Genomic DNA, 25771 nt, shown 5'->3' with positions numbered 1-25771 from the left:
TCACATAAAAAATGGGTTATGAATAAACATAGCTGTTATGTATAAGATTAATTAATCACACAAAATCTGACAAATTCTTCTCAGACTAATTAGCCTATTACTGCTTATTCTCCCTTTAATAAAAACACCGAAGAAAAGTACAAAAAGACGAGTCAAATGAGTTTTTGATTATGAAGTACCAATTTCTTTTTTGGGTTTTTAATGATTTGCCATTATGTGAGAAATGTAGGGTCCAAAACCCTTTTTTTCTTTTTTTGCAGGAAAAAAAAAAGAAGTCAAATATAGTTTGGTAAAACAATAATTACTATTATTATTTTGATTGCATTAGATATTTCATTATTATTATTATTATTATTATTATTATTATTATTTTGGTATAGGGTTTAATTATTGTAAGTTGGACTTGCATTAAACACGAATCTGCCAATAAGAGAACATGTGACATGCTGTGAAATGTTGAGTTATGAAGTGCTTTCTTTTTTTTCTTTTTTTAAGGATCAAAGTCAATTAAAACACATAAGTGCAATATATAAAGTTTTTGATTTTTTCATGCTCATTTATTGATGAATCATAATTGGGAAATTGAATTGCGCCATACTTAATAGTTGGTACACAGAGATTTAATATGCTAGAATTAATGTACTATACAAAGGTGTAAAACTAAATTTGTACTTATTGAGATGAGATTTTTTGGTACATTTTAAATTTGTGGTGGTACAAATATGGGGTAGAGGGGTAATATTGGTTTGCGGTGGAATAAAGATGTCTACCTCGTTGATTGTAGACTGCAGTGTTGTCTGCCAATAGAAATTTTGTTGTGGCTTAGAAAGCAAAATTTGATTAAAAAATAGCAATTAAAGGGAAAAATTTTCAGCACAATCATGTATTATTGAATGCTTCAGTGGAGGCAGCAGTTTCTTCAAACCAGCATTGACCTAAAATATTAAACAACCAAACTAGCGATTGACCTACAAAGCCCAACTCCCTCACGAAGCAACTGCTATTTTCCCTGCGTTTGGGTTAAAAAGGGTCAACTGATTCAAGTTCGGGTTATGTGTTTCGTACTTTCTAGGTGGAAATTGGGCCAGACCAGCTTATCTCTGTTTATGAGCCCAAAAAATAAAAGCCGAAAGCGCTACATCTCTTCCCCTGGAAACTTGAGCAATGACGTCGTACCTGGGCAACTACTTTCCTTTTCTAACAACAGAAGTTAGTTTAATAAGAGAAAGACACTTTCTGTCCTGAGTTTATATTTCAGAGATGTACTTGCGTTATTGCCTGAACAGAAGTTCGAGACACCAAAACTAACAAGTTTCTAGAAGGCAATTTTTACAAAAACTACCACTTTCGACCAAGACAAAGTACAACAAATTCTACATGTTTGGCCACACCCAAACGTCTGCGACTAGGCTAGTGATGTAATAAAAATGGTGACGAGGAATCAAAAATACTTGGTATTTAACGAAGAAGTCCCTTTTCTTCTCCTCTTAGCAGAACTATTGCTGTTACTGCCTCCACTACAATTAGGACAAAACCAATCCTCCTCTGGAATGTTTTCAAGAGGAGGGTCAAAACAGTCCATATGCATACCTATTCCACAACCTATAGAACCACTTTCATCGCCACATATAAGCATAACATCTCCTCTATCACGCGATCCGCAAGCTTGACAAGCTGTATCATCACTATTACAAGTATCTGACGGTGGTGTAAAATCTTCAACAATCTCTTCCGCCCTGCTCAGCAGGTTTTCAAATGATTTCTCTGCCCAAGCGTGGGTATTGTATAGTACGTGTCTCTCCAGAGAATACCCAGGCTTGCAGACATACTCTACCAAGTAATCAGCAACAATGCACGGTATTTCATGTTGTAGAAATTCTTGCACCCATAAATCAACGCGTGGCATTCCAGGGCTGACAACGGCGTAGTCAACCCCAGATTTTAGGAATCGAGTGTAAGGAGGAGAAGTTGCTAATATGGTCCCATCGCCTGCCTTCACTACTCGTTTCAGAGTATCCTGTTCATCGAGGTACAAGTGTATCAAAAAGACATTATGCAGAGGAAGAGTATACTACTACAATCTTTTCTAGACAACAGAAGGAGTGCAGCCAAATATCATTTGCAAAGAAAACGTACCAAAGGCGGGGCGATGCATTCTCCATAAATGATAATACGCATGCCATAGAATGCACCATGACCTGTTTTCTCCCGTAAACGCCGCCACTTTCTTGGAGCCTCTAAATTGATTGCGCCATCTTCACTAAGGCCATTCTTATGCCATTCATATGGTTCCTCATCCAAGAATTTTCCTGATTGACTACAAGCAGTTAGATAATCGGTCTTAAGAATCCACCTGCATTCAATATATCATCACTCGTCAGTCTCTCTATTTGAATTGAAGATCAATATACTAACTAATAAATGATGGGACTCGTTTCAAACTGCTTAGCAGAACAAACAGAAGGCATTACATTATTTTTATGCCAGCAACGCTAGGTTAAAAATCCCAAAGCAATTTCAGAAATTAAAAAAAGCTAAACAGGAACATGGCCAATTCTGATAGTCTTTCAGGGTATTCAGTACCTTCCAGAAGCTGCAGCAGCAAAAAACTTCTCAGTCCTACGAATTGGATCTGGCGTTATGAAGTGTGTTGCTTGGTATGACCACTGATGGGAATCTCTGCAGACTTTTCCTTTCAATCGCCTAATAACTTGCTGAAATTCTTTCCTCTGTAACTTATGTCCGCTCAGTATAAACCATACAGGTTCAGTTTTCACTTGTTTTGAAACTTCTCTCACTGGCGTGCAATTAGGATTGTTTTTCCAAGACTTCTGCTTAACCTTCAATGACACTTTATCAGATTTAACCATTGTTTTTCCAAGAGGCTCTCTGGGCTGATTTATATCTTGACCTCCACCTTCAATTGGTTTGTTCTCCTTCTCCACTTCCATGGAGCTCTTCGACTTCTTCCCATCTACATTTCTGCTCTTAGTTTTACTGGTCGTACATGGCTTGGTTTTCTTTCTTTCAATAGCTTTCTCCTCTACATTGCCCTTACAAATATCTTTCCCTTGCAAATCTTCTGTAGCTTTTGCTTGTTCAGGGACAGGAGGGACAGTCTTTGTCTTGGTCCTTGCCTTACCTGATGGCTGTCTTTTCCCTTTACTTACTTTGCCTTTCAAACCATTTACTTTACAGGTTGATTCATCTTTCTGCTGAAGTTGATCAGCTGCAATCTTCTCTTCCTTTCCACTTTCTTCCATGCCAGAAGCAGCATCATTTGTTGTATGCAGAGCCCCCTCTTGTTTCAGTTCCATCTCATTATCTGCTTTATGTGACAAATCAACTGCCTTATCCTCTGAAGCCTCAGTTTCATCATCCATAAAATTAGTCTCAATCTCAAAACTATCTCCAGTCCTCGTGCAATTTTTTTTATCCGCCTCGTTTATTGCAGAAACATTGAAAGTGTCTGGGGATGTCTCAGGCTCATTGGCACTGTACAGTTTCTCATGATCTGTCCTCTCTCCAGGCAGAACAATTGTGAGATCATTTTGTAAAGAAACTATATTTGAATAAATAGATCCTTTTTGGTTTGCAGTACTATTCAATTTCGGTCTGGAGCCCAAAGTCTTCCTGGCAATCGTCTTCTTCCTGCCTTGCTTGGTAACTAAGTTCCTATTTCCTTCATGAAGCTCTTCCAAATTATCACTCGTCTGACATTTCTCTGTTTCTGATTTTCCTTCAAAGGAAGATGGAACCTGTTTATCTTGCTGCTGATGCTGTGGCAGCACAGCATCTGAAACCACAAGATCAGATTTTTCAACCCCAAAATCTCTATCATCAGATTTGTCAAACAAACTTGACTTTCCCAATCCAATGAAGGATGTTTGTGGGGTCTTTTCTTTCACACCCTCATTTTGTTCAGGCTCTGGGGCTGTGCTCTCAGGGAACAAAAGACCTTCTGTGAATGGTTTCTTTTTGAATTTTGATGATTTGCCTGATGAAGCATCAACATTTAACTCCTGTGCAGCATTGACAGTAACTATATCATCCATAGAGTTATCATGTTTGCCGCTACCCAGGGGAGAGTGTTTACTAAACTTAGACAGACCATCTACCAAAGATGCCGGTTCCAATCCTTGGTTGCAACTAATTAATGGACTTCCAGCCACACTTGCTTCCTCAGCAAATTCAAATTTGCTAGAAGGCATATTAATGGATTCGCCAAACTGTAATTTAGGAGAGCCTTTTACATTGCCCAATTCTCCGGACAAAATTGATTCACTGAATTGTACTTTAGGAGAGCCTTTAGTATCTAATTCTCCTGATAAAATTGATGATGAGGATTTCTGTGGGGATTTCCTTGGTGTTTTCCTAACATAACTTACAGCAATAAACCTTGCATCAGAATTAGACTTATTGGCACTTCTAGGTATAGATTCCAAATCGCTACACCCTTTTGTAGACTTTGGAGTTCTGTCTTGTAGATCAGGTAACCCAACAGAAATAGCATCATTGGAAGCACCAGAAACCTGGCAAGCCAACACCTCAGAAACACAAGTATTATCAATACCTACTGCAGTATCAATTCTATGCTTCCTGCCAGGAGTTAATAGCATGTCCTTATTCACAGCACTTGGCAGACCTTCAGGCTCGCTTAAAATTTGTGGCATTTTTGGCAGTTCCCCAGTTGATTTGGGCAGTTGACAAGGCTTGGGAGTACTGATTTTTAAATGGGGACTCTTATATGTGATTTGATGACTTGATTGCTTCACAGTGATGTCCTCCACATCCTCCTCAGAATCCTTTGCTTCAGCTTCCATCATCTCCATCTCGTACCCACTGTAGTCAGGCAGTGAGACTTAGGCATTTGTTTCTGTTCTTATTAGAGTTAAATGTAAAGATCTAATAGAATCATTAACTAAGCGATCAAGTAAAAGAAAATTATGGTGCCTGATTAAATAATTTGTCATGACTTCACTCATACACGCACACAAAGATATATATGTATAACTTGTCGTGACTCAGGCCTGTCTCGTTATTCAATTCCCCCAACCCAGAAAAAGAACAGATAATTCTTCCCAACTGCAGCAACCCAAATACTAATCCAACAAATTCAGATACCTCACCTCTTGTTATAATTATCTTCTGGAAGAAGCTCCCAATCCCTTAAGCTGCAGAAGGAAAAAAATAAGTTCATTATGAAATAATCCATACTTTACAGTAGACACCTAATTATTTCAAATCATAGCAGAACAAAAGGCCAACTTACCAGTCCTCTAACCAACGATGGTTGACAAGCTTTATTTTCTTCAGTTTACTGGCAAGCTCATACTTCTCACCTATACAGTGTTGCATGGGTGAGATTAAAAAAAAAAAAAAAGATTTGTAACATAATAAAGGGTTAAGAACACAAATAGAACGATCCAAGTTCTTCAGCATTTTATTTAATAACAAATATTGCAAAAATTTCAAGAACAAAAAGAGTTAATGAAATAATTTTTGCTTTATCAATTTAAATGCGTGCAACCAAAAAAAAAAAAAAACTTCAGCAAGACCAACTAAAGAATGGCCGATAATATGTATAAAGCAAAAACAGAAACTGCATAGGACATCATTTTAAGGAAACAACCCTTGAATGGCTTGTCTTACTAATTGATTAGTTTATAAAAACACTTGCTCTTGAATTATTCAGGTTTTTGGTGTTGTATTTGACTACTTTCAGCTACTAGCTTCCATCTACCATGATAAGAAGATAACATGATAATTCAGTAGGCGACTATGAGCTTACATGTATGTGAATTTAGCTATGAAATGTCAATACGCACCACAAGTGACTGACAGGAAAAAGAAAGATTATACTGACTGATAGAGTGTAATTAAGTATTAAATGAAGGAAAATGAGCATAAAAAAGGAGCAGGAACTTAAAATATGAATTAAAAGCCCAAGTCCTAATGGATTGTAACAAGGTTCTGGCAATGAGAATATTAAAACCGCACCTTCAAATTTATAGCATATGAGATGAGTAACCTTGTTTGCTACCAATGGCTTAGAAAACTGTGCACCCATCAGGCTAACCATGGTCTAGGAATGAAAAACAAAAAAGTCAGCTATAACATCACAAATCACATGAAAGAATCCATCCTAAATAGCTACAGTAAAAGAAGAAAAACGAGCAGTGTGTGCATACCATAATGTCATCTCGATCTTGTCTCTGGTATCCAGTTAAGCACATAATTAAATGTTTGGCACCCGGAATTCCATTCAAATCTCTAGGAGGTCTATACATAATCTACACAAAAAACAATAGTAAGGGCCCAACTCCATGCACATTTAGTACTAGAAGGACAAACTAAAGTTCTAGAAGCAGAAACTATTCGCCTTTGTTGATAGTTTTAGTCAAGGCAGAGTAAGGACCTCAAATCTTAAACAGACACCAATAATGATTTTGTTCGTAGGAAGAGATGCATATGCCCTTCAGTACTTACAAGGAAATTATAAACAATAAAAATTAAAAACAAAAACTACAAATAGAGAAGAAACTCACTGAAGTAGCATCGACTGCCATTCCAATATCACAACTATGGTCAACCCATAGTGCTGTGACCAGAGTCTTCCCATCATTTCTTGCTGCAACACATAGAGGATCATCCTACAGATTATAAAAGCATTTATTAAAATACATGAACCTACATTTCGTGATTCGTACGATTCAAAAAGAGAACAAAATTAGACGAAATTGAAGTGAAAAACATTGATAATAACTTACATAAACAATTTTATCCACAATCAGGTGGGAACAACTTTGGCTGTATTGACCAGCATCCACTCCACCGCCATTAAGGAGCTTGGCTCGAACCTACACTTGGTGGCATTAAGGTAATAACGGTAGTAAATTAGTAATCAGTAACGGCACCAATTAATCCGCTACAATTTGACAAATCCAAAATAAAAACGCTCAAAAAAGAAATATAAACAGAGACAGAGAGAGGAACCTGGCGTTCGTGGATGGAATCAAAACCAAAGAGAACGAAACGGACACCCAGAAACGTTTTGGAGGGAGAATTGGAATCCAGCATTGTATTGAATTCGCCTTGGAGAGAGTATAAAATTAGGGGAAAGTGAAAAGAACAGAGATTTTAATTTGAAAGTGGAAATAGAAGAGCGGAGGGCATGGACCTGAGAAAGAAAGAGAAGACGAGTGTTTTTGGATGTGAACTGAAAGATAGAAAAATGGAGGTTGTGTTGTTTCCTAAAACTTGTTAAGGAAGAGTCGAGAGTGGAAACTATTAGGAGAGAGGGAATTATTTTACGTCGTTTTGGATTTAATTTTGGGCCCTGGCGGGAGATAGAAATTTGCATTGCAGTCCGCGGTCGCATGACCTGGCTCCACGTGAGGGACACGTGTTTAGTCTCGGTTCGCAAATTTGAGCAACGTGCACTTGATTCATCTTGAGCCCAAATTGGCGTTTACTTAACGAGTACAAACGATAATGATGGATCCGACCACTGAACCAAAGGCCGACGGCTCTTTGGAACAATGGGCCCATATTTTTAAGAAGTCGATGGACCTTTCTCTTTTTTAGGCCATCAGCTAGAAACAGCCCAAAAAGTAAACAGTAAAAAATTTCAATCACAATTTGTAGTATATTTTATTTTTTTATTAAATTGAATAAAATTCTACATTTCAAATAAATTAAATTTATTTAAATTTACTCGGTATTTTATTGAATGTTTTTCTCAAATCAAGAAAAATGAATATTTAAACTGCATTAGAATCCAAATATGTTGAGAAAGTATTTTAAAATATTTTTAGCATAATGGTTCTTTTAACACTTAAAATTCATACATTTTAGCATAATATAAAATTTAGAATTTAGTGTCTTTTTTTGATATAAATTTGATTAAATATTTTAAAAACCTATTCCAAACTTGCTCGATGCTTAATTAAAAAAACAAAAGGTGTATTTTCAAACAAATTTTATCTATAATTTTAAATTTTTAGTGTATTTTTCCCATTAGAAACCTCAATTTTTTATGCCAATACATTAAATGGGCATGGCTTAGTAGTAGCATCCAAGAAGCGTGGCAGCTAGGGTGGTATTGTTTTTCTAACGGGCCTCATTTATCACACGAATGAAATTCTATCTTTGGTGGTTGAGTACTGTTCAAGGCATTCAGTTTTTTTTCTCCCTTGACCATTGGTATACATATCTTTTTAGTATGGAATGTTTATTCCAACTTAGAACTTAGTCGCAGTTAAAATTTTTTACCTCTCTTTCTACAGTTGTATTTAATTTGATAAATTTTATTAAATTCAGTTTTAATAAATCAAATTAAGCGTAAACAGTTTATCACCTCACAATACGAGAAAGTACAAAAAAATAAAAGAAAATAAAGAAATTTCTCTAATTATCGTTCCAGGGCAGCCCCGTGATGTCTCCGTGGCAGTCTTTTGTTTACTAAAGTAAAATATTATCACCTAATTAATCAACTCCAATTTTAATTAAAATTAATCAAGGTTTATTATATAAATTAAAAAGAAAAACCATTATTCAGAAATTCATAAAGAAAGGTACCTACCTATTCCTTGACATTTGAAGAGCCTGTATCTGTATTCATCCACCACGAGACAGAGAGAGGAAGAGAGATATGGGTTGGTTAACTCGATTTCTAGCTGCGGTGGCTTTCTTAGCCATCGGAGTGATATTTTCTCCAGAAACATTTGGATCAAAATCCGTTAGTCAGTTATCGACTTACTTGAAACTGGCTCACCTGCTCAGCTTTTCCACGGCGTTTGGTGCGGCTCTTTGGGTTACCTTCATCGGTGGCATCATAATGTTCAAGTAAGTACCATCTCTTTCATCATAATCGATTTCTACCCCCTATCGCATACTCTGTTTACCCATATTAGGTTGTAATCAAGTCAAACGGTTATATCTAACTCAATTCTGTCAAATTCCCATGATTTGGAAGTGTATATGAAATTCAGTGTTACATCGTTAGCTTATTATGTAGAGTTACTTGAATATGGAGAATCCGCAAAAATTTGAAACTAAAATTTTTAGTTTGGTTTTCTTCAAATGAAATATTAGAAGGCATAGATTTTTAACGAAATAAAGTCCAATTTGCCTCTTGAACTTGTTATTCAGGAACAAAGAGCTACACAATCGGGCTTTTGACTCATTTACCCCTGAACTTATAATTCACGGTCAATTTGCTCTAAAAAGCCCAAATTCATTCGAGAATTTGGGCAAATTGCTTGAAAATTTGGACAAATTTAAAGACTTTTGGGCAAATTGCTCGTGAATTACAAGTTCAGTAAGCAAATTGAGTCAAAAGGTCGATTTGGTCGCTTTTTGTTCCTGACTATGAAGGATGAATTTTCTTTTTTGCTTCCATTTCCTGAGTAAGTAATGAAAGGCTTTATGTCTGATTTATTGAGAATGGTTAGTAAAAGAGAATAATTTTGTATGGAAATCAGGAACCTACCTAGACATCAGTTTGGTAATTTGCAAAGCAAGATGTTTCCTGCATATTTTTGGTTGGTGGGTGTGTGTTGTGCAACATCAGTGGGATCATTTGGTTACCTGCACCCATGGAAATCTGCATCCACTGCAGAGAAGTACCAGCTGGGCTTTTTGCTTTCCTCCTTGGCTTTCAACCTTGCCAACTTGTTTGTCTTTACACCCATGACTATTGAGGTATAACTCTTGCAACTTTTCAATCCAAATTTTGTTTCAAAGATGTATATCATCTGCAGTATCAGTGTGTGTTACTGGAAATCAGTTCCTATTACAATTCATCCATTGCTTGTAGAATGTTAAAAATTGCAGTACCATTTAATTAATGTTTTTGTAGTTCTGCCTATCTTCGCTTGGGTGTTGAGGAAATTGAGGTAGAAGATAGAAAATGAACACTTAACACTTTCATTTTCTTTCCTTATATCAGTTGGAAAATATAAATAAAGTTATGCAGTTTTGGACTTATTTTGCAAGACATTAAAAATTTGGATGCATCATGGTCCAATCTTTGAATTGGATAAGCAAGATCCTAATTATTACATCATGGTTCAAATATATAATTTCCTTTCCAGTTTTGTGTTCTCAACTACCATTTTTCTTTTGCTAGGACTACCCAACCACTGGTTAGAGATAACTGCTGGCATTCAATTGAACTAATATTAATTCTCAATTTGATACTGTTCCAATTTCTGGAAAAAAAATGCAGTGACTCTCTTGTTGTTTTCAGTTTTCTCTTGTGCTGTTAATAAGTTACATGTGTTATTCAGTTTTCTCAACTTGTGAATTTTGATTTGATTGCCCGGTTTAGATGATGAGACAAAGGCACAAGGTGGAGCGAGAGGAGAACATCGGGACTGAAGTTGGGTGGTCAAAGAACCAGGAAGCTGCAAAGACTAATCCAAAGCTTGCTGCCATGAACAAGAAATTTGGCATGATCCATGGTTTTTCATCTCTTGCTAATATTATGTCTTTTGGTGGTCTTGCCATGCACTCGTGGTACTTAGCAGGTAAGCTAAATCTGTAATTTGAACTTGAGGTGAAGCTTGTTTCCTGCTATGGATTAAATGAATTAGACATAGACATTAAGTACTTTCTCGTTGATATTTTCTGATTTTTTCTGGCCAAGCTATGTATCCTAAACAATGTTTCACATACTTTGCAATAAAAGTTAAACAGATTTACATGTACATTTCCCCATTTAGTTCTTTTACCATGTAAATTTAGTAGGTGTTTGATACGTTGGAACAAGCATCTCGATTGGTTTTATTATATGAATGCCCTTGCTTGTTCCTGGCAGGATATTTGGACTTCTTGCATTACAGTTTTCAATCTCCTAACTACACACCATACTAATGTTTCTGCATGACATGTCGGAGTGAGTGTAGAAATCTGAGATTAAGAACTATTAGTTAGTTTTGAAATTATGTTGCATGAAAATTGGAGTGTTTCAATTTTTAAATCCCATTGTACATTGGCCCAAAAGTAACTATATCATTAAGTTTTGACAACTCTTCAGTTTAGATGGCTTCCGCCTGTATAATCAACGTAACCCAACTCTAGATCGTTCCTCGTCGTAAGGGGCTAGTTTTGGATGCACCAAATCTTGGTCTGGGCTGATTGCTCATTTGCTTTGTCCATTCCTTCGTGGGCCTTAGTAATGTTGCTTTTTGAACTGAATCGTCCAATCCAACTATAAATAGTCAAAACAGTCGCCTATAAAGTTGGCGTCGGGTCGGATTAAACCAACGATGGTGTTGGCTTAAAATTTTTAAAACACGAGAATTAAATTTTTTTTAGTACATTTAAATATTTTTTAAAATAATCATAAATAAAATGATCATTTAATTTGGAAAAAAAAATTATTAGTAATTATTTTTATGCGGTTAATGAAGTAAAAACATAATATAATTATGAATCAGATGAAAAAAATATCAAAAGATAGCTGATAGAATTAGATTGAAACTTCTATCTGCGGTTAATTAAGAAGGTTATCAAATACTTACACTAAATTGTTAGGAATGAATTAATTATGAGTTGTATAAATGAGTTAAAACTAAACTGTTAGGAATGAATTACTTATGAGTTGTATAAATGAGTTAATCCAAAAATCCTTTAATATCGACAAACATGTCATTCTATGTTGTTTGCATTTATAATCATTGCTAATTAGTGGTCACTAAACACGACAAGTGTGCCATAACCCTTGATAAATATCATCTCATGACTTGGTATCTTCCTCCTTTTTTTCAACTTTCCAATCCGATGTGCTTGGCTTATTAATGGCACTTACCAACTGATCAAGACGTTTTATCCTGGTTCGGGCCTCTAGTGGTCCACCCTCCCAAAAGTTCAAGCCTTTCAAAATGGCAAAACATAAGAAGCAACAAAATGACATGAAATGAAAACGACACAACTCAAACACCGAAAACACTAATACACTACGTACGACTCAACCGAAAAAGCACGCAGACTATGCCTCGTTGGATGGATAGGCACAGAGAGAAGAGCCATTTTGGACTAGGGACATGCACAGTTTGTCTCCAACTGACCATTTTGTTGCACCCTTTTGCGGACCATGACTTTTTAGCCTCGCGGCTTGTCGATTTGGTCTTCTGTCCATGTGCTTAACGTGAAAAGAATATTTTATTTTGTAATTAATCTATAATTCAATTTCCTGCCCTTTTCTCTTTGGACCTTGAATTGTCCCTTTCTCAAAGAGAGAGTTGCTTAATGTGTATAGTTTAACTGAATTTTTGATGACTGATTTTGATGCTCCGAATAGCGTTAAGTCTGGTTGAGATAATTTGTCAGTCGAGTAAATAGCATCCACAATTACAAATATCACATGGAAGATGAGCCTAATTTCGTGTTTAGGACATCTACGCCAAATCTCGCTTTCAAATGTAGGTGTAATTTGACAGCCTAACACTAAAATCATTCAAAAGCTTTAAATCCTCATTTGCAACATTACCCATAACAGTATTTCCATCAGATTTGAGAATTTTACAAACGGTAATCTCACTTCTGTGAACAAATATTGGTTTATGGTTTTCCTCAATATAACGTTTCAACATCTCAAATTCTATGTATGACTAAAGATAATTTGAAACTTCCTTTGTATTTTTTTGTTCAAGCAACGAATAAAGAATTGTCTAATAAAGAATGATCTTGCTGGCCATGTGCCTGCGACCTGTACAATATTCCATGACAGAAATGCAACAATACCTTAATCAGCAGGCGAGTCATCGGAAATTCATCACACTGTATGCCCCCATGAGTAAAAATCTTGCAGGGAACAACAAAACCACTAGCAAATGCATGTGTTGTGATGCAACAAGTCTGCTGAACCGTTTCAAGGATTCCCTACCTGTCTGCAAGACAGCAGAGAAATTGAATTGATTTTGGCCTATTTTGATTGACACCAAAGGCCTCTCTACAAGGATTCCAACACCATTTATTCCATGTGGTGCCAGTAGAGACCACCAGAACTTGCGGCGATGCTCTCTTCTGGCTTTTCTTAGTTGGTTTAGCTCTTTGCGAATCACACTGCGCACAGATTTTAAGTAAGAATTCATATCATGATCCCTTTGAATGGTTCCTTCAGAACCATATGCTGAGCGATCACTTAGAATTTCAAGTGGGTGCGGCGAGTTTAAGAACACAGATTGTGCAGCTTGGAGGAGCTTCTCTGAATCATTACTGTCAGACAACGGACAGCTTAGAAAATATAGACCACAGCCTGATGGAAGGAGATGATGGTGAGGAGAGAATTTCTCATCTGGTTGCAGAATTAGAAGCTCCCCCATTGGAGCATAAAGTAGCTTCTGCAGTGACAAGGCATGCACATTATAGTTGATATTTTATGGAGAAAACTCCTAAAAAAGATCATGTTTCATTTAAGAGGGAAAGTTACCTGGTTATTAAGACAAGGATGATTCCTGAAGCTCCCATTAACAGCCTTCAGAAGCTCTGCAACATGATTAGGATAATTGCAAGAGAACGCTCGTGGCACAATATCTCTGTGCATTGTAATTGCCTGAACATGGCTTCGGGGCAACTGAAGCTTCCGAAGGAGATAGTCACCACCGCACATGATTGACGGTGCACCAAAAGTTATTACAGGAAGCAAGGATGAAGCTGGCACCTCCCCTCTTATCAGCAACATGAGATTTAAAAGCAGAGACAAGCTCCCACCAAGAGAATGCCCTGTGAAACGGAAGGTTGCACGTCTGCCACAAGACTTCAGATGAGCACGTACTTCAGGCAACATCTGTTCATATATACCTTTTGCAGCCTCATAAATACCTCTGTGCACAAGCACATCCAGTCCCTGTAACGAGAAGACAATAATAATTACATTATGGCATCATGTATTTAAATCTTCAGTTGAATTAATTGTACACAGAATATGGTTTTTATTCAATCTTTCACATGATAATTCTATGTGAAGTCATCATTGAACATTTTGTAATAATACATCACATTTCTGAACTCCTTAGCAGATACTTCAGAAAAGATGAACTAGAATTTGTCTACTTCAAAATGAATTTACCTCAAATTGAACAGGCTCGAAAAGTAGATTTGCTTGCCAAGATGCCAGCGACTCAGATCCCTATACAACAGAAACAAGACACCAACTAAGAATGACCTTATGTACATGAGATAACCGCAATAAACAATAAAATATGATTCAGTTTTCCATTCAAAAATAGTAAGTTTCAGTTTTTGCATATCTAACATATCCAGTACGTCATATCCAAAGTGCACCAATCTGATTATATGGAGATTACATGCCAATGGCCAATTGCCTCATTCCAAACAAGAAATTCAATTCTTCCCAAAATTAATCAACAGCTTACCTGAATCACGAAGAATCTTGTATCCTGGTCGTCATCACATATAAACCATTCACAAGGCGAGGAACGTGTTGAACTCAAATCGTCTGCAACTGCCTGCTTTACTTCTTCCTTTGCTGCAACCACAGCTGTGACAGAGTCAGTGGTCGCCATTAGAGAAGCCACCTCTGAATTCATCACATTCACACTTTGATTGCCTCCATGATCTCCTTCAGCTGAATCCTTATCAGCCTCTACTTTTGAGGATTTGAATGGAAGTATGCTTTTTGTATGAGAATGCAGATAAGAAGCAGCAGAGGCAGCTATCTGATAAGCAGTAGATGCACTTATGCTATGCCTATTATTTTTCCGCTCCATGCCCTCTACCTCCTTTGAGAGCCCTTCCTTGGCTTCTTGATCATCAGCTGACGCCTGAATTTTTTCTGCTTTTGTTGCCAATTCTCTTTTATCTATTGATGAAGTCACAAACTGGAGGCCACGATATTTTAAGAGATTTCCTGCCTGAATTCATCCAAAGCAGAAAAGTTCATCAACCTTAAGTCATTTAGAATAGACTGCAATTAAAACTGACAAATTTTAAAATCAGGAAAACAGACAACATAGAATAAAAAAATTGATATAAGTAACAAATTCATTGAATATAATCCTAAGTTCTTTCCATGCCCAACGACACAATCAGGATGTTGGAAAATTATAACAGAAACATCTGTGAACAATTCAATCAAAATTTGCAGACCAACCAAAAACCTGCCTAATGTGAATACTATTACTTGGTACATTGTTAGCAGATAAGCCAAAGGATATAAAAGATTCACAAATTAGAGAATGTAAATGCATTCATGTTCGGATATGAATGATCCCAAACCATAAATTTTCCCACTAGTTCCTTCCATGGGAGCAGAGAACGGAAAAAAAAGAGAGAGAGAGAACAAAAGAGAGAGAGAGAGAGAGAGAGAGAGAGAACTTGAAGATCTCAATGTCCAAGCTGTATGATTCAGTCTACTTAACTAAATTCAACTCAGCTACATGATTCAACCTATAACACTCAAATGAACCTTGATCTAATCATGACCTAAGCAAGAGGGACAAAATCTTCCCAGAGATAGCAGGATCCATTATCCCAAAAACCCATGAATAAAATCCAAAACCTCCCTAATCCCTTCTTAATTACCAAAATGTACCCATTTTAATTTTAGCCAGAAACAGCATAGAGTAAAAAGAAAATCAAAGAAAAATAAACTTGATAAAAGAAAGAAAGAGAACAAACGAGCAATTGTTAGTACCTTCATTTTGGGTATGCAATAAGCCAAGTTTCCAAGATACGACATTTGTGCATAGAGCTTCGCTTCAGCTAATGAAGCCTTCCGTAACAACCTTGAAAACGAATCTCTATCAAATTCAATTTCTTTTTCGTCATCATCCTTAACTCTACACACATCGCACTTCTCGTCCTGTTCCTCCTCGTTAGTTGCGGTACCATTCACCATCTCAACATCACCTTCTTTGTTCGACTCTCCACCATCACTGCTCCTCTGTCCCTCCTCCTCCTCCTCCTTCCATAGAGAATTGACATGCAAAATCTTCAAAACCCAGTTACCATTTTGCCCCTCAGATGAGCCCATTGTTCTACTCTCGGATTCTTCCTTAGTACCGCTTATCGTCTCTCCATTATCGACTAAGACGGCTTCGTCTATGGCCATCCCATTATACCTCTTATTTTGACCTCCTCCAGGCCACAAAGACTGTAAAGGGTATCTAAACGAAAACCTCGAAGCCGCTTTCTGAGGCGGCGCTGCAGCCACAGTCGATTTCTCCCGCCCCACCGCACTCACCTGCGATGCGTTTACACGGGCCTCCAGACCCCCTGTAACGGAGATCGACGGAGCTATACCGTGTATTCCTGTTTTTAAATAAATACTATCCATTTCTGTGAAAAAACTTGACAACAATTCTCTGATGTTTCTTTTTGTTGTTTGCTTCCTTGATCTTTATATATATGTGCCTATGGCGAATCGGAGAACGAGTCGAAGGCTATTAAAATAAAGACTAGCGTGCAGCACCGAGGTTTAAGGCGTTTACGTGCACCCACAATCTTTGAATTTTCACCTTGTCGTCTTATTCCTCGTCCTTGTTTCTTGTTCTTGCTCAAAGAAAATCCTAGTGATAGATACAAAGATGAGCAAGAAAGGTGTTAGAATGCGTTTATAAACTAAAACTGATCACCAACCTCAACACACCCTTTTTAACCAATTTTATCAACCGAAAAAACAATCGAATTTATTTTCAATCTTTTCCCGAATTTTCTGTTTGAACCTAAAGTTGGGCCATCTCAGGTGGACCCCGGCTTGAAGATGGGCCCTGATTAGTGATTTAGCTTTGCTGTAACGGTATCGTTTTGAAGTCGATCAAGTGTTGTGCGTACATGTTCAAGGTTCGCGCACATGGGCTGGTTGATTTGATGCTCTGTGTCAGGAACGTGTTTTAGACTACAGTAGCTCTGGTCAGGTTGGAAAGCGCGTCTGTTAATTTGGACCCACGACTCAATCTGAGTTAGAATAGCTACGGGATATCTTTCTGGATTGCCACGTCAGAGGATGCAGATGAGCGAACTGCAAATTGCGTAACACGGCACAGCGAGTGAGTGACGTGGCCTTAAAGATCTCTATTTTCGGGCACCTTCCGTAGATATACGGGAAATTATACGGTGGATATGTAAAATGATAATCTGATTAAAATAAAAATAATAAAAAGTGAGATATGTGAATTAAAATAAAAAATTTAATGATTTTATGCTCGTGCTCTTTTTATCTCTATTTTTACATTTTCAATACATATTTTATTTTTATTGAATAGTGATCTCAACTCATCGGAGCAATGTGATATTATCTAACAGTATTATGGAATTACCGGAAAATACTTGCTTACCACGAAACTAATCCCTTTGGCAGAAAAAAAGAGAGAGAAAAACAAGTAATACCATAACTGCAGACACACAAGAGTTCCTTCCGGTTCCACAAATGTGGCTTCACACGTCTCCATATAATAAGTATTTTACACCTGCCCTCCACTTGCGCCACCTGTGTTTCTTTGCCTATCCCATTTTGTTGGGTTTTTTTTTTTATTATTATTTTCTTTTTTCTTTAAAAGGTATTGGTTGGTTTGTTTGTTTTCCCTGAGATTGGGAAAGGAATAACTAAATTTTTCATATAAAGGTGTTATCAATTTTGTAGTTAAATCTTCTAAAGTTAATAGCTTATATATATATATTTTTTTTTTTTGAAAAATGCATAATGCATGACTTTCAGTTATAAAATGAAGAAAGACAAAGAGGGATTACTATGCATAATGCATGATGTCAAAAAAAAAAAAAAAAAAAAAAGGAAAGAAAAAAAGAGCCCATGCCTAATTTTATGATTGCTAATTATGTGTATAAGGTGGTTGGAAGTTGGGTTGGACCATAAGAATGGCCTCATTTTTCAACTACGGATGCAATGCACTCCAGAGGCTTAGTTGGGCTGTAGCTGTTTCCATTAAAGACTTGGTCTTTACTTGGTTTTAATTTTTAAATTATGCTACTTATATTGCTTGAGTCCTTGAATATTACACGTGTTATAAAATCTACTGTATGAAGATTGAAATTCACACTTCTTATTTTTAGTATAAATAAAAATTTATTAGAGCTTTAATATTTTTAATTTTATAAAATTGATTAATTTTCAAATTAAACTATATTGAAATTGATATAACATGAAAAATAAATCTCAGAATGATCGGTTTGATTTACGGTTTTGAGGTCAAAACAGTTAAAATCAAATCAAACCGAATAAAAAATATAAACATTAAAACTCGCCGTGTCGGATCGGATGGAATTGCGTTTTTATGTTTTCGCCGTAGTTGACTGTGTTTGAAAAAACAGAGGGCTGTGCAAACCGACATACGAGTAGCGATAAATTGATAAGAAGAAACTGGAGCCTGAGCTGAGAGTCTTATTTGTATCTTGTGGAGATTCAATTTTTTTTCTTAAAATAAAAACGAAGCATTCGGTTTCAGTTGGATATTGCTTTCAATAATCCAATACATATTTTGGTTTGTACTCTTTCCTGTTGTTCTTTCGTTTTTATTTTCTGTGATTGTTTATCTTATAAAAGAGTGAATTCTTTTCTGTTCTCTACCTTCGCATGCTTGGTGGAATCATTTTTGGTTTAGGATTTTTCCTGATTTTTATTATGCGGTCCTCGTTGGTGATCTTGCTTTATTTAACTTTGGTTGGTTTTTAGTTTGTATTTTTTGGTTCTTCTTAGCTCAACTTGTTGGGAATTGCAGGATTTTTCTAGGTTGTGATTAATTTGGGCATGATTCTTGCTCAATGTGACAAGTTTTTGTAATTGGATAGAGGAGATACTTACCTTTGCTTTGTGCTTTATCCTGTATTTGTGTTTCAATATTGGTTGTTGATGAACTTCAGTTCATTGGACTTTGGATTCTTGTTGCATTTGATAGGCTGGTGACTAGAAATTCATCCCTGTGATAGATATTCAGAGGAAACAATTAGCGCATAGAAGATGAACAACTTATCTGCAGGGCCCTCATCAAAATCAAAAGTTGGAACCTCGCAGCCTTCTGAAACTTCATTTAAGCGAAAGAGAGGAGTCTTTCAGAAAGACTGTAAGTGAATGAATAACTTTTGTGCAAGTTTTCCCTTGGATTTAGAGCTAATTTTTCCTCATATTTTGGATGGATGCTACAGTGCAGCACATGATGTATGGTTTTGGAGATGACCCTAATGTAAGTGATACCATAACTTTGCATATCTTACAATGACAGGGACAATGCCCTCTGCAATTAAAATTTGTCCATTGCAATTTAGTATTATATACCATCGCTACAAGCATAATATCTGTTTCATTTATGTCTTGCGCCTCTTTCTATATCACTCTCTTTTATCTCTGGTCAGCATATCTGCATTATCAATCATCAGAGTTCCATATCAATTAACAGCAACCAAACAGAGTTGAGTTTGCTCCAAGTATCTTGCCAGATTCTTGCTGAAATCTCATGGGAACTCAATTTCAATCTATGTAGTGGGGGAAGTCCATCAATGAGTCATTAGATAATGATTTTGTTTGTTTGTTTATCAAAAATTTTAGATGAGCGCATAAGCATTTGTTGGATGATTATGATCATATAGAATCTTTTTTCCCTTCTCAATCCATTTTTAGTTAATATGGTTCCAAGAAGTACTCGACTCTTGCTTGCACCCGAAGTGATATTGTTAGACATAGATATGCCCATGTACACCTTTAAGATTCCAAATTAGCTGAAAAACCTTTGAAATCTTGAAAAGCAAGTTAACACCGCTGACATATATGCATATTGATCGCTGCTCAAGTCCTAATAATTCTTGCGTTTGGGGTAATATCAAACTCAAGCCAATAGGATGGAATTCTTATTTTTGAGGTAATAACACCAAATCACCAGTACGCTTAGAAGTATATTATCTTTTTATGAGGAGCTTATAAGGCCAACACTTACCTGCTGCAAGCAAATCTCTTATTATTTATCTTTTCTATGATCAACAAGCAATTCTCTCATTATCGCCATTAAACATGTTGGTCAAAATGTTGCCTAGTTTTTGCATGTTAGATTGGTTGGTATATTGTCAATATGCTTATGACTTTTTTTTTTTTTGGGATAATCAGCCTCTTCCAGAAACTGTGGCACTTGTGGAGGATATTGTTGTGGAGTATGTTACTGATTTGGTAAGCAGTCTTTTAGGTTAGTAGGTATGATCACTTCAACCAATGCAGCATTATGGGTGTTTATCTGTCTGCTAACTTTATGCAGGCGCATAAAGCACAAGACATAGGATCAAAAAGGGGAAAGCTCTTAGTTGAGGATTTTCTGTACTTAATTCGCAAGGTATTTTGAACGATGAAGTCTTTTATCTTCACGTTTGCTTCTGAATTTGCTTAAATCTTTTCTTCCTGTTTTACCCTCCAGATTTATGAGTTGTTGAATGTTAGCTACATATGCCAACAGCTTTCCTATTTCAACACTAATAAGTAAACATTGTCTCTATTTTGGTGTATGAAGAAGACGCAAAGGGGAATGGAGTTTTGGGAACCATGATTTGATTAAACCTTGTAGGATCCCCGAATGCTAGCTAAATCTTAATACTTTCACACATCACAACACTAAGATGAGTGCATGAAATTTGTTATTAACAGCTATAATGCAAAAGAGCTCTAATGAATGTCTGCAACTTGGACATCTTTCATTTGTCATCTTCCACATTCAAGTGTTTCTTTTTTGGTTCTTGGTAGATGTATGTTTAGTCTTGCTCTGAACTAGAAATTGATCTCGGTCCTTGCAGGACCTGCCAAAACTTAACCGCTGTACTGAACTTCTATCTATGCAAGAGGAGTTGAAACAAGCAAGGAAAGCTTTTGAAGTGGATGAGGAAAAACTTGCATCAATCGAGTGATGTAGGAGAACATGTCAACTTTGCAACTTAACTTTATATTATTTTATTAGTTACTAGTCTTCGTTTTCACTAGTGGTAAGATTGCCTTGTATTCACAGCCAATGAGGAAATAGTATTTTGAAAAATTGTTTATTTAAAGGTCTCTTTTATTGGCAATCCTCTAAATGAAAGCTCGGATAAATGCATATGACAAATTATTTTCAAGGCCATGAAAACTTTTGTGATGAGCAATCTCCAATTCCCCTTGACATTTGAAATGGAAGTTTTTCTTCTTACCGTCTGCGTATTGCTTGAGCTTTTCAGATCTAGAAGTTGTGGAGCTTGGTTGTAAAATGGGATGTGCTATTGATTTTGATATCCACTTACATTACGTGTGTCAATACCAAATTTGGTTATAGCTAGAGATGCCAACTCCCATGTCAACTAAAACTTGGAAAGTCGAAGCCATGAAGCATGGAACTAGTAATGATTGGCCTCGATGTTGATTGCTAATGGATGCATTTGTCAATACGTCAACTAGGTTCTGCAAGGCATCTTACCGTGTGACCCGTTTCTATGAAGCATCAGGAGTTAAAATATGATACAATATTTAAACAACAGTTTTAGAAGTTGAATTTAAATAACTTACATCAGGAGTATAATTATTATAAATAAATTGATAATACCATGTAACCGAAAAGGCCAAAAAAAAAAAAAAATCTATGTTAATGGACCATTCAATATAGCATTAATTTTGCATGATCAGCCAAAAAGACCAAAACTGGTTGGTTTCTTCTGATTTCAGTTCTTACTGCGCATCAAATGATTGATATTTCCTTAAAAGAAGAACAAGGAAGATATAGCTCAAGTAAGGCTGGAAAAAGAGGTCCAACTTGTATGTTGCTACTTAGCGAGGATGACTGAAAACAAAAGCCTCAACATCTTTATGGATTTCTATATAACCTAATGTTACAATGGGAACATTTTGGAACCCAAGAAAATAATTTAATTCTATACCCTAGCCAAGAATTGCTTTGATCTTCGTCTTTTGATCCTCAGTTAGTGACATGGGAAAAAGAACCTCGTACGTGACATAAAGATCGCCTTTCTTCGTGCTAAAATGCAATGGCATTCCTTCCCCTTTGAACTTTCTAACTTCCTTGGGTTTAGTTATTCCCTGAACATAGCTCACACATGTTATTGTTGTTTCAGACGTTTGCAGTTCATCAAATCATTTATCAGGATAATTATTATAGGTAAGTGAGACAGAAATGTGTGACACTGACCTTTGTGCCGATCTCCACTAAATGTTCGTCAAGGTGTTTAATAGTCTTCTCAAAGCCAACAAGTGCTTGAACCTGTCAAGAATTTTAATAAAGAAATTAACTACATGAAGAATCAAACCTTGCAATACTTGCATAACAAAAACAAAAAGGGAGGTACAATATATGTGCCATGCGAATGAAATTACCAGTGTTATGGTCACAGTTGTGTGCAAGTCATTGCCTTCCCTTCTAAAACGATCATGAGGTGCTGTACGGATCCGGAACTGCCAGAAGTTCGATAAGTGTTAGTATGAAAGTGAATGATGCATATCACCATTAGAAGTGATTATTAAACACTAACCTTCAAATCTCCCGGCTCCCCATCTATTACTGGCTCACCATCTTCATAGAAAACCACCTCCTGCAATGTGCATGGGAACATTATTTTAAAATCTGCAAAAGTCATACGGATGATCCTCACACAATTTTAGGTATTAGTTAAGAAACGCTTCATCATGCAACAAAGGACTTCCACAGTCAGATAGGCAGCAATTGGTTATGGCAATAAACAGGTAATTGAAATGGAGATTCAAATGCATGTAAACCAAAGAAAGAAAAAAACATCAATGTGTTTTTTAAGCATGTTAAATCAGGTGACTGAGCTTACTTGTCCATCTTCCATGCCTTTCTCAATGTCAACTGTGATAAAATATCCCTCCCGCTCAAATTTGACATTTTGGCATTGTTCACAGACCTGAAAGAAAACAACAGAAAACATAATAAATCTAGAAAGAATTAAGAAGCAGCCTCAGAAGTAATAGTGGTTGATGCTATGATGACGGTCAAAGAAACCAACCAAAGCAAAAAGGCCAACCTGCTCGAAGCAATGCAGTGAGTGAAAGCAAGGAGGCAAGAAAATGTTGCAATTCAATTATGTATTTCCATCAACATTTTTGCCTCTTATATTATGAAATGAACAGAGAAGGAGATTCATCAGATTTTCAACAATTTTGTTCAAGCAATGGTATACCTGTTCTGTCATCTGCTGAAACATCCCTGGACCAATTTGCTTATGATAGACTTCATTTCTACAGTTACAGCGTCTTTTACCAGGGGCTGGCTTAATAACATTTTTCTCCCTCCAAACCTGAGAATCCACATAAAGGTAACGCTTATCAATATACCCACAAAAAAAAAAAAGGGGGGGGGGGGGGGGGAGAAGAAAGAAAGAAGTCTCCATTGCAAAATAAATTCCATTTTCTCTAGTGTCACATGGTAGACTAAACAAAAGAACAGCCTGCAAGTTCTGCAATGTATAAGATATATCAAAAAATAACAAAACTAAACAACTGCTACAGTTTTAATCTAAGATTTTATCCTAGAGGCTTAGAACTATACACATTGATCTGTCTGATACCATTCAAAACAAGCTGCTTCAATTTGCTAACAGCTGGTTGGTTAATTGAGGGCTAACCTTGGTGTAAAGGTAAAGTTGCTCCTTCTTGAATCATGATAAAAAACTATGAGCCTCAAGTTGCACAGACAATCTTTTATGTAAAAGCAAGGGGAAGGCTATATTCAATAGATGCCATTTGTCAACTCCTAGAAGACTGGGTAGGCTCATTCGATAGGGATGCCCTTTTCTAAACCTTCCAAATGATAATCCGTTCACACCTCATGCAAAGATAGAATTTCCCTTCCTTTCAATTAATTAACTTGTTTAACTTTTCCAGCTTATTCTTTACCGGTTTTCCTTTTGTGGTGAGATGGTTTGGGATATTAGTGTTCGTCTAAAGATACAGACAAAAGTTCCCATAAAATAGGCTACAACAGATGTTATCTGCTAATAAGAAGTGGGCCTGTGTACAACGAGAAGAATCAAAGTAAATATAACGATCCTCACCTTCAGTGAGCCACCCATGTACAAGTCTTCTAATGTCGCATCCATTTCGACAATTACATCATCACCCTTTACGATTCTCTCTTCCTCCTCCGTTTGACCTCCGCCAAAAAAACTAAAAAATAACATTTAGTTAGATTAAATAATTTTCTACAACCTATCACAATAATTAAAATGCTTGTGCATGCAAAATACGACCTAGGAATTTCTCCAAAGGAAAACATTTTATTCCTAACATTATAAAGGTGAATACACAGCATCTTATCCATATTCCCTCATGTTTTTTTTTTTTTTTTTTTTTTCTTGTTTTAGGATTATAAAGAAGCCAAATTTTTACCAGAATCAATCCATCCATTAAATCTGAAGGCATCAACTATCGGAGCTGTACGAAGAATCTAATAATTTCTGTTAAGTTGGAATTATTTTGATTTGAAATATCAGTCTTAGAAATGCATAAGCTGGATAACGCAATTTTCGAAATTAAATAAATAAAAATAACAGTAATGAATTGAAGCACGACTTACTCTCTGAAAAGGTCATTAATGTTCATCCCCATTCCTCCACCTCTCCCTCCGCTAGCCATATGCTGCTTAAGTCCTTCCTCTCCATACTTATCATAAATATTCCTCTTCTCGCCGTCGGATAACACCTCATACGCTGACAATGAGATAATTAACCAAAATAAATCCTCAACTCATCATTATTAATTGAAAGAAATGCCTAGTACACGAAATTGAAGATTATTGACTTACCGTTGTTAATCTCGGCAAATCGCTTGTTAGCCTCTTCATTTCCCGGATTCTTATCAGGGTGATACTTCAATGCCAACTTTCTATACGCTCTCTTGATCTGATCATCCGATGCTGCCTTCGGCACTTGCAATATATCGTAATAGCTTTTTCTGCAGAAATATTATATTAGCATTAGTAATAATAAGACGTACATAATAATAATAATAATAAAAAAAAAAAAGCAAATGTATAGAGAAGGTCGCTTACCCTGCAATGGCGATGATAACGTATGACAGCGCGCATAATAGAAACAACAGCTTTGCTCCTCGAAGAAGCGCCATTGAAGATTAAAATCAGGAGAGAGTTGGATCTCTCCAAATCTCAAAACCTAAAACGATTTGTTATGAGAACTTTTCTCTCCACTAATTACACTTAAATGTTCAGCTTTCGCGTTTCTATATGGAACCAACACTTTCTCTTGTCGTGGCTTTGTTCTTGCCTTTCTAATTTTTCGTTGCGTTCGGCTTTGGGCAGAAACCAGATAACTGAAACTGGAAGCTGTCACGCTGGCCGAGGAGTTAAACACCAAATGGGAAGGGCACCGATGACTTGACCAGAGACTAACTTTTGCAACGTGTTCTTGTTGAAATCAACCAATCACAACACATTTGAGGTTGTTCCAACCAATCAGTATAAGCCACGTAGGTAATCGCTTTGCCGAAGTGTTCCGTAATCTAAACGGTCGTCGTATCTGCTTGATCTGCTATATGGGCTTGATAATGGACCAATCCAACCCACACCATTTTAGGCTACGAGCCTGAGATCGTATTTTGTTTCGAAGCCCGTTTATTGTTTTAGGTAAAGCCCAACATTGGATTTTGAATTCCATCTCTATGCTGCAAGGAAACCTTTCCGTGCGACCGCAACCTTTTCCGGAATCATTTCCATCCATCTAACATAGAGTGGAAACTATTCCGCTCATCAATGAATGACAGACCAAATTTACTGCTTGCACCCAAGAAGAAGCAAAA

At 36.5% G+C, this 25771-nt stretch overlaps 5 protein-coding genes across 7 annotated transcripts; 2 read left to right on the top strand and 3 right to left on the bottom strand.

Moving 5' to 3' along the window:
• Positions 1-1214: 1214 nt before the first annotated feature.
• LOC105642606 (transcription coactivator) lies at positions 1215-7301 on the bottom strand. Its single transcript, XM_012227484.4, has 10 exons — positions 6997-7301; positions 6771-6860; positions 6549-6653; positions 6192-6293; positions 6001-6085; positions 5273-5342; positions 5130-5174; positions 2584-4842; positions 2137-2353; positions 1215-2017 (listed from the first exon to the last, which is right to left on the bottom strand). Exons 1-10 carry the CDS (start codon positions 7078-7080, stop codon positions 1442-1444), a joined length of 3633 nt encoding a protein of 1210 aa, XP_012082874.1. The 5' UTR covers positions 7081-7301; the 3' UTR covers positions 1215-1441.
• A 1267-nt stretch (positions 7302-8568) lies between these two features.
• LOC105642605 (Late embryogenesis abundant protein (LEA) family protein) lies at positions 8569-10712 on the top strand. Its single transcript, XM_012227483.4, has 3 exons — positions 8569-8847; positions 9486-9705; positions 10334-10712. The coding sequence occupies exons 1-3, from the start codon at positions 8654-8656 to the stop codon at positions 10547-10549; spliced, it is 630 nt and encodes a 209-aa protein (XP_012082873.1). The 5' UTR covers positions 8569-8653; the 3' UTR covers positions 10550-10712.
• A 1771-nt stretch (positions 10713-12483) lies between these two features.
• Positions 12484-16651, bottom strand: LOC105642604 (phospholipase A1 PLIP2, chloroplastic). The gene is made up of 5 exons (XM_012227482.4): positions 15665-16651; positions 14385-14882; positions 14078-14137; positions 13439-13855; positions 12484-13349 (listed from the first exon to the last, which is right to left on the bottom strand). Exons 1-5 carry the CDS (start codon positions 16304-16306, stop codon positions 12768-12770), a joined length of 2199 nt encoding a protein of 732 aa, XP_012082872.1. The 5' UTR covers positions 16307-16651; the 3' UTR covers positions 12484-12767.
• Positions 16652-18245: 1594 nt separating this feature from the next.
• Positions 18246-21003, top strand: LOC105642603 (transcription initiation factor TFIID subunit 13-like). Of its 3 annotated transcripts, none has more exons than XM_012227480.3 (6): positions 18246-18467; positions 18913-19046; positions 19129-19166; positions 20081-20140; positions 20226-20300; positions 20755-21003. In XM_012227480.3, the coding sequence occupies exons 2-6, from the start codon at positions 18944-18946 to the stop codon at positions 20863-20865; spliced, it is 387 nt and encodes a 128-aa protein (XP_012082870.1). In that variant the 5' UTR covers positions 18246-18467; positions 18913-18943; the 3' UTR covers positions 20866-21003. The 3 variants fall into 3 exon arrangements, with proteins under 3 accessions (XP_012082870.1, XP_012082869.1, NP_001295670.1); XM_012227479.3 differs by having other exon boundaries at positions 18248-18467; positions 18882-19046; NM_001308741.1 differs by lacking the exon at positions 18246-18467 and having other exon boundaries at positions 18944-19046; positions 20755-20865.
• A 646-nt stretch (positions 21004-21649) lies between these two features.
• On the bottom strand, positions 21650-25348 carry ATERDJ3B (DNAJ heat shock family protein). The gene is made up of 10 exons (XM_012227478.4): positions 25008-25348; positions 24762-24910; positions 24534-24666; positions 24013-24124; positions 23140-23256; positions 22777-22863; positions 22471-22530; positions 22316-22393; positions 22131-22202; positions 21650-22021 (listed from the first exon to the last, which is right to left on the bottom strand). The coding sequence occupies exons 1-10, from the start codon at positions 25079-25081 to the stop codon at positions 21863-21865; spliced, it is 1041 nt and encodes a 346-aa protein (XP_012082868.1). The 5' UTR covers positions 25082-25348; the 3' UTR covers positions 21650-21862.
• Positions 25349-25771: the final 423 nt, after the last annotated feature.

Source organism: Jatropha curcas, chromosome 5 (assembly GCF_041381405.1).
Source record: "Jatropha curcas cultivar XTBG-Jc1 chromosome 5, XTBG_Jcur_1.0, whole genome shotgun sequence".
Classification (NCBI taxonomy): Eukaryota; Viridiplantae; Streptophyta; class Magnoliopsida; order Malpighiales; family Euphorbiaceae; genus Jatropha; species Jatropha curcas.
The sequence above is the reverse complement of the archived record's forward strand: the minus strand, read 5'-3'. Positions and strand labels throughout refer to the sequence as shown.

Coding starts and splice junctions, on each gene's coding strand:
- LOC105642606 (XM_012227484.4), bottom strand. CDS start 7,080: ATGCTGGATTCCAATTCTCCCTCCAAAACGTTTCTGGGTGTCCGTTTC. Junction 6,294..6,548: donor TGGCAGTCGATGCTACTTCA/GTGAGTTTCTTC, acceptor TTTTTTGTGTAG/ATTATGTATAGACCTCCTAG. Junction 2,354..2,583: donor GCTGCTGCAGCTTCTGGAAG/GTACTGAATACC, acceptor TATTGAATGCAG/GTGGATTCTTAAGACCGATT.
- LOC105642604 (XM_012227482.4), bottom strand. CDS start 16,306: ATGGATAGTATTTATTTAAAAACAGGAATACACGGTATAGCTCCGTCG. Junction 13,856..14,077: donor TCGAGCCTGTTCAATTTGAG/GTAAATTCATTT, acceptor TTCTCGTTACAG/GGACTGGATGTGCTTGTGCA. Junction 13,350..13,438: donor ATCCTTGTCTTAATAACCAG/GTAACTTTCCCT, acceptor TTGTCACTGCAG/AAGCTACTTTATGCTCCAAT.
- LOC105642605 (XM_012227483.4), top strand. CDS start 8,654: ATGGGTTGGTTAACTCGATTTCTAGCTGCGGTGGCTTTCTTAGCCATC. Junction 8,848..9,485: donor GGTGGCATCATAATGTTCAA/GTAAGTACCATC, acceptor TATGGAAATCAG/GAACCTACCTAGACATCAGT. Junction 9,706..10,333: donor TTACACCCATGACTATTGAG/GTATAACTCTTG, acceptor TGCCCGGTTTAG/ATGATGAGACAAAGGCACAA.
- LOC105642603 (XM_012227480.3), top strand. CDS start 18,944: ATGAACAACTTATCTGCAGGGCCCTCATCAAAATCAAAAGTTGGAACC. Junction 19,167..20,080: donor GTTTTGGAGATGACCCTAAT/GTAAGTGATACC, acceptor TGGGATAATCAG/CCTCTTCCAGAAACTGTGGC. Junction 20,301..20,754: donor TTCTGTACTTAATTCGCAAG/GTATTTTGAACG, acceptor CGGTCCTTGCAG/GACCTGCCAAAACTTAACCG.
- ATERDJ3B (XM_012227478.4), bottom strand. CDS start 25,081: ATGGCGCTTCTTCGAGGAGCAAAGCTGTTGTTTCTATTATGCGCGCTG. Junction 24,125..24,533: donor ATTAATGACCTTTTCAGAGA/GTAAGTCGTGCT, acceptor GTTATTTTTTAG/TTTTTTTGGCGGAGGTCAAA. Junction 23,257..24,012: donor ACATGGGTGGCTCACTGAAG/GTGAGGATCGTT, acceptor GTGGATTCTCAG/GTTTGGAGGGAGAAAAATGT.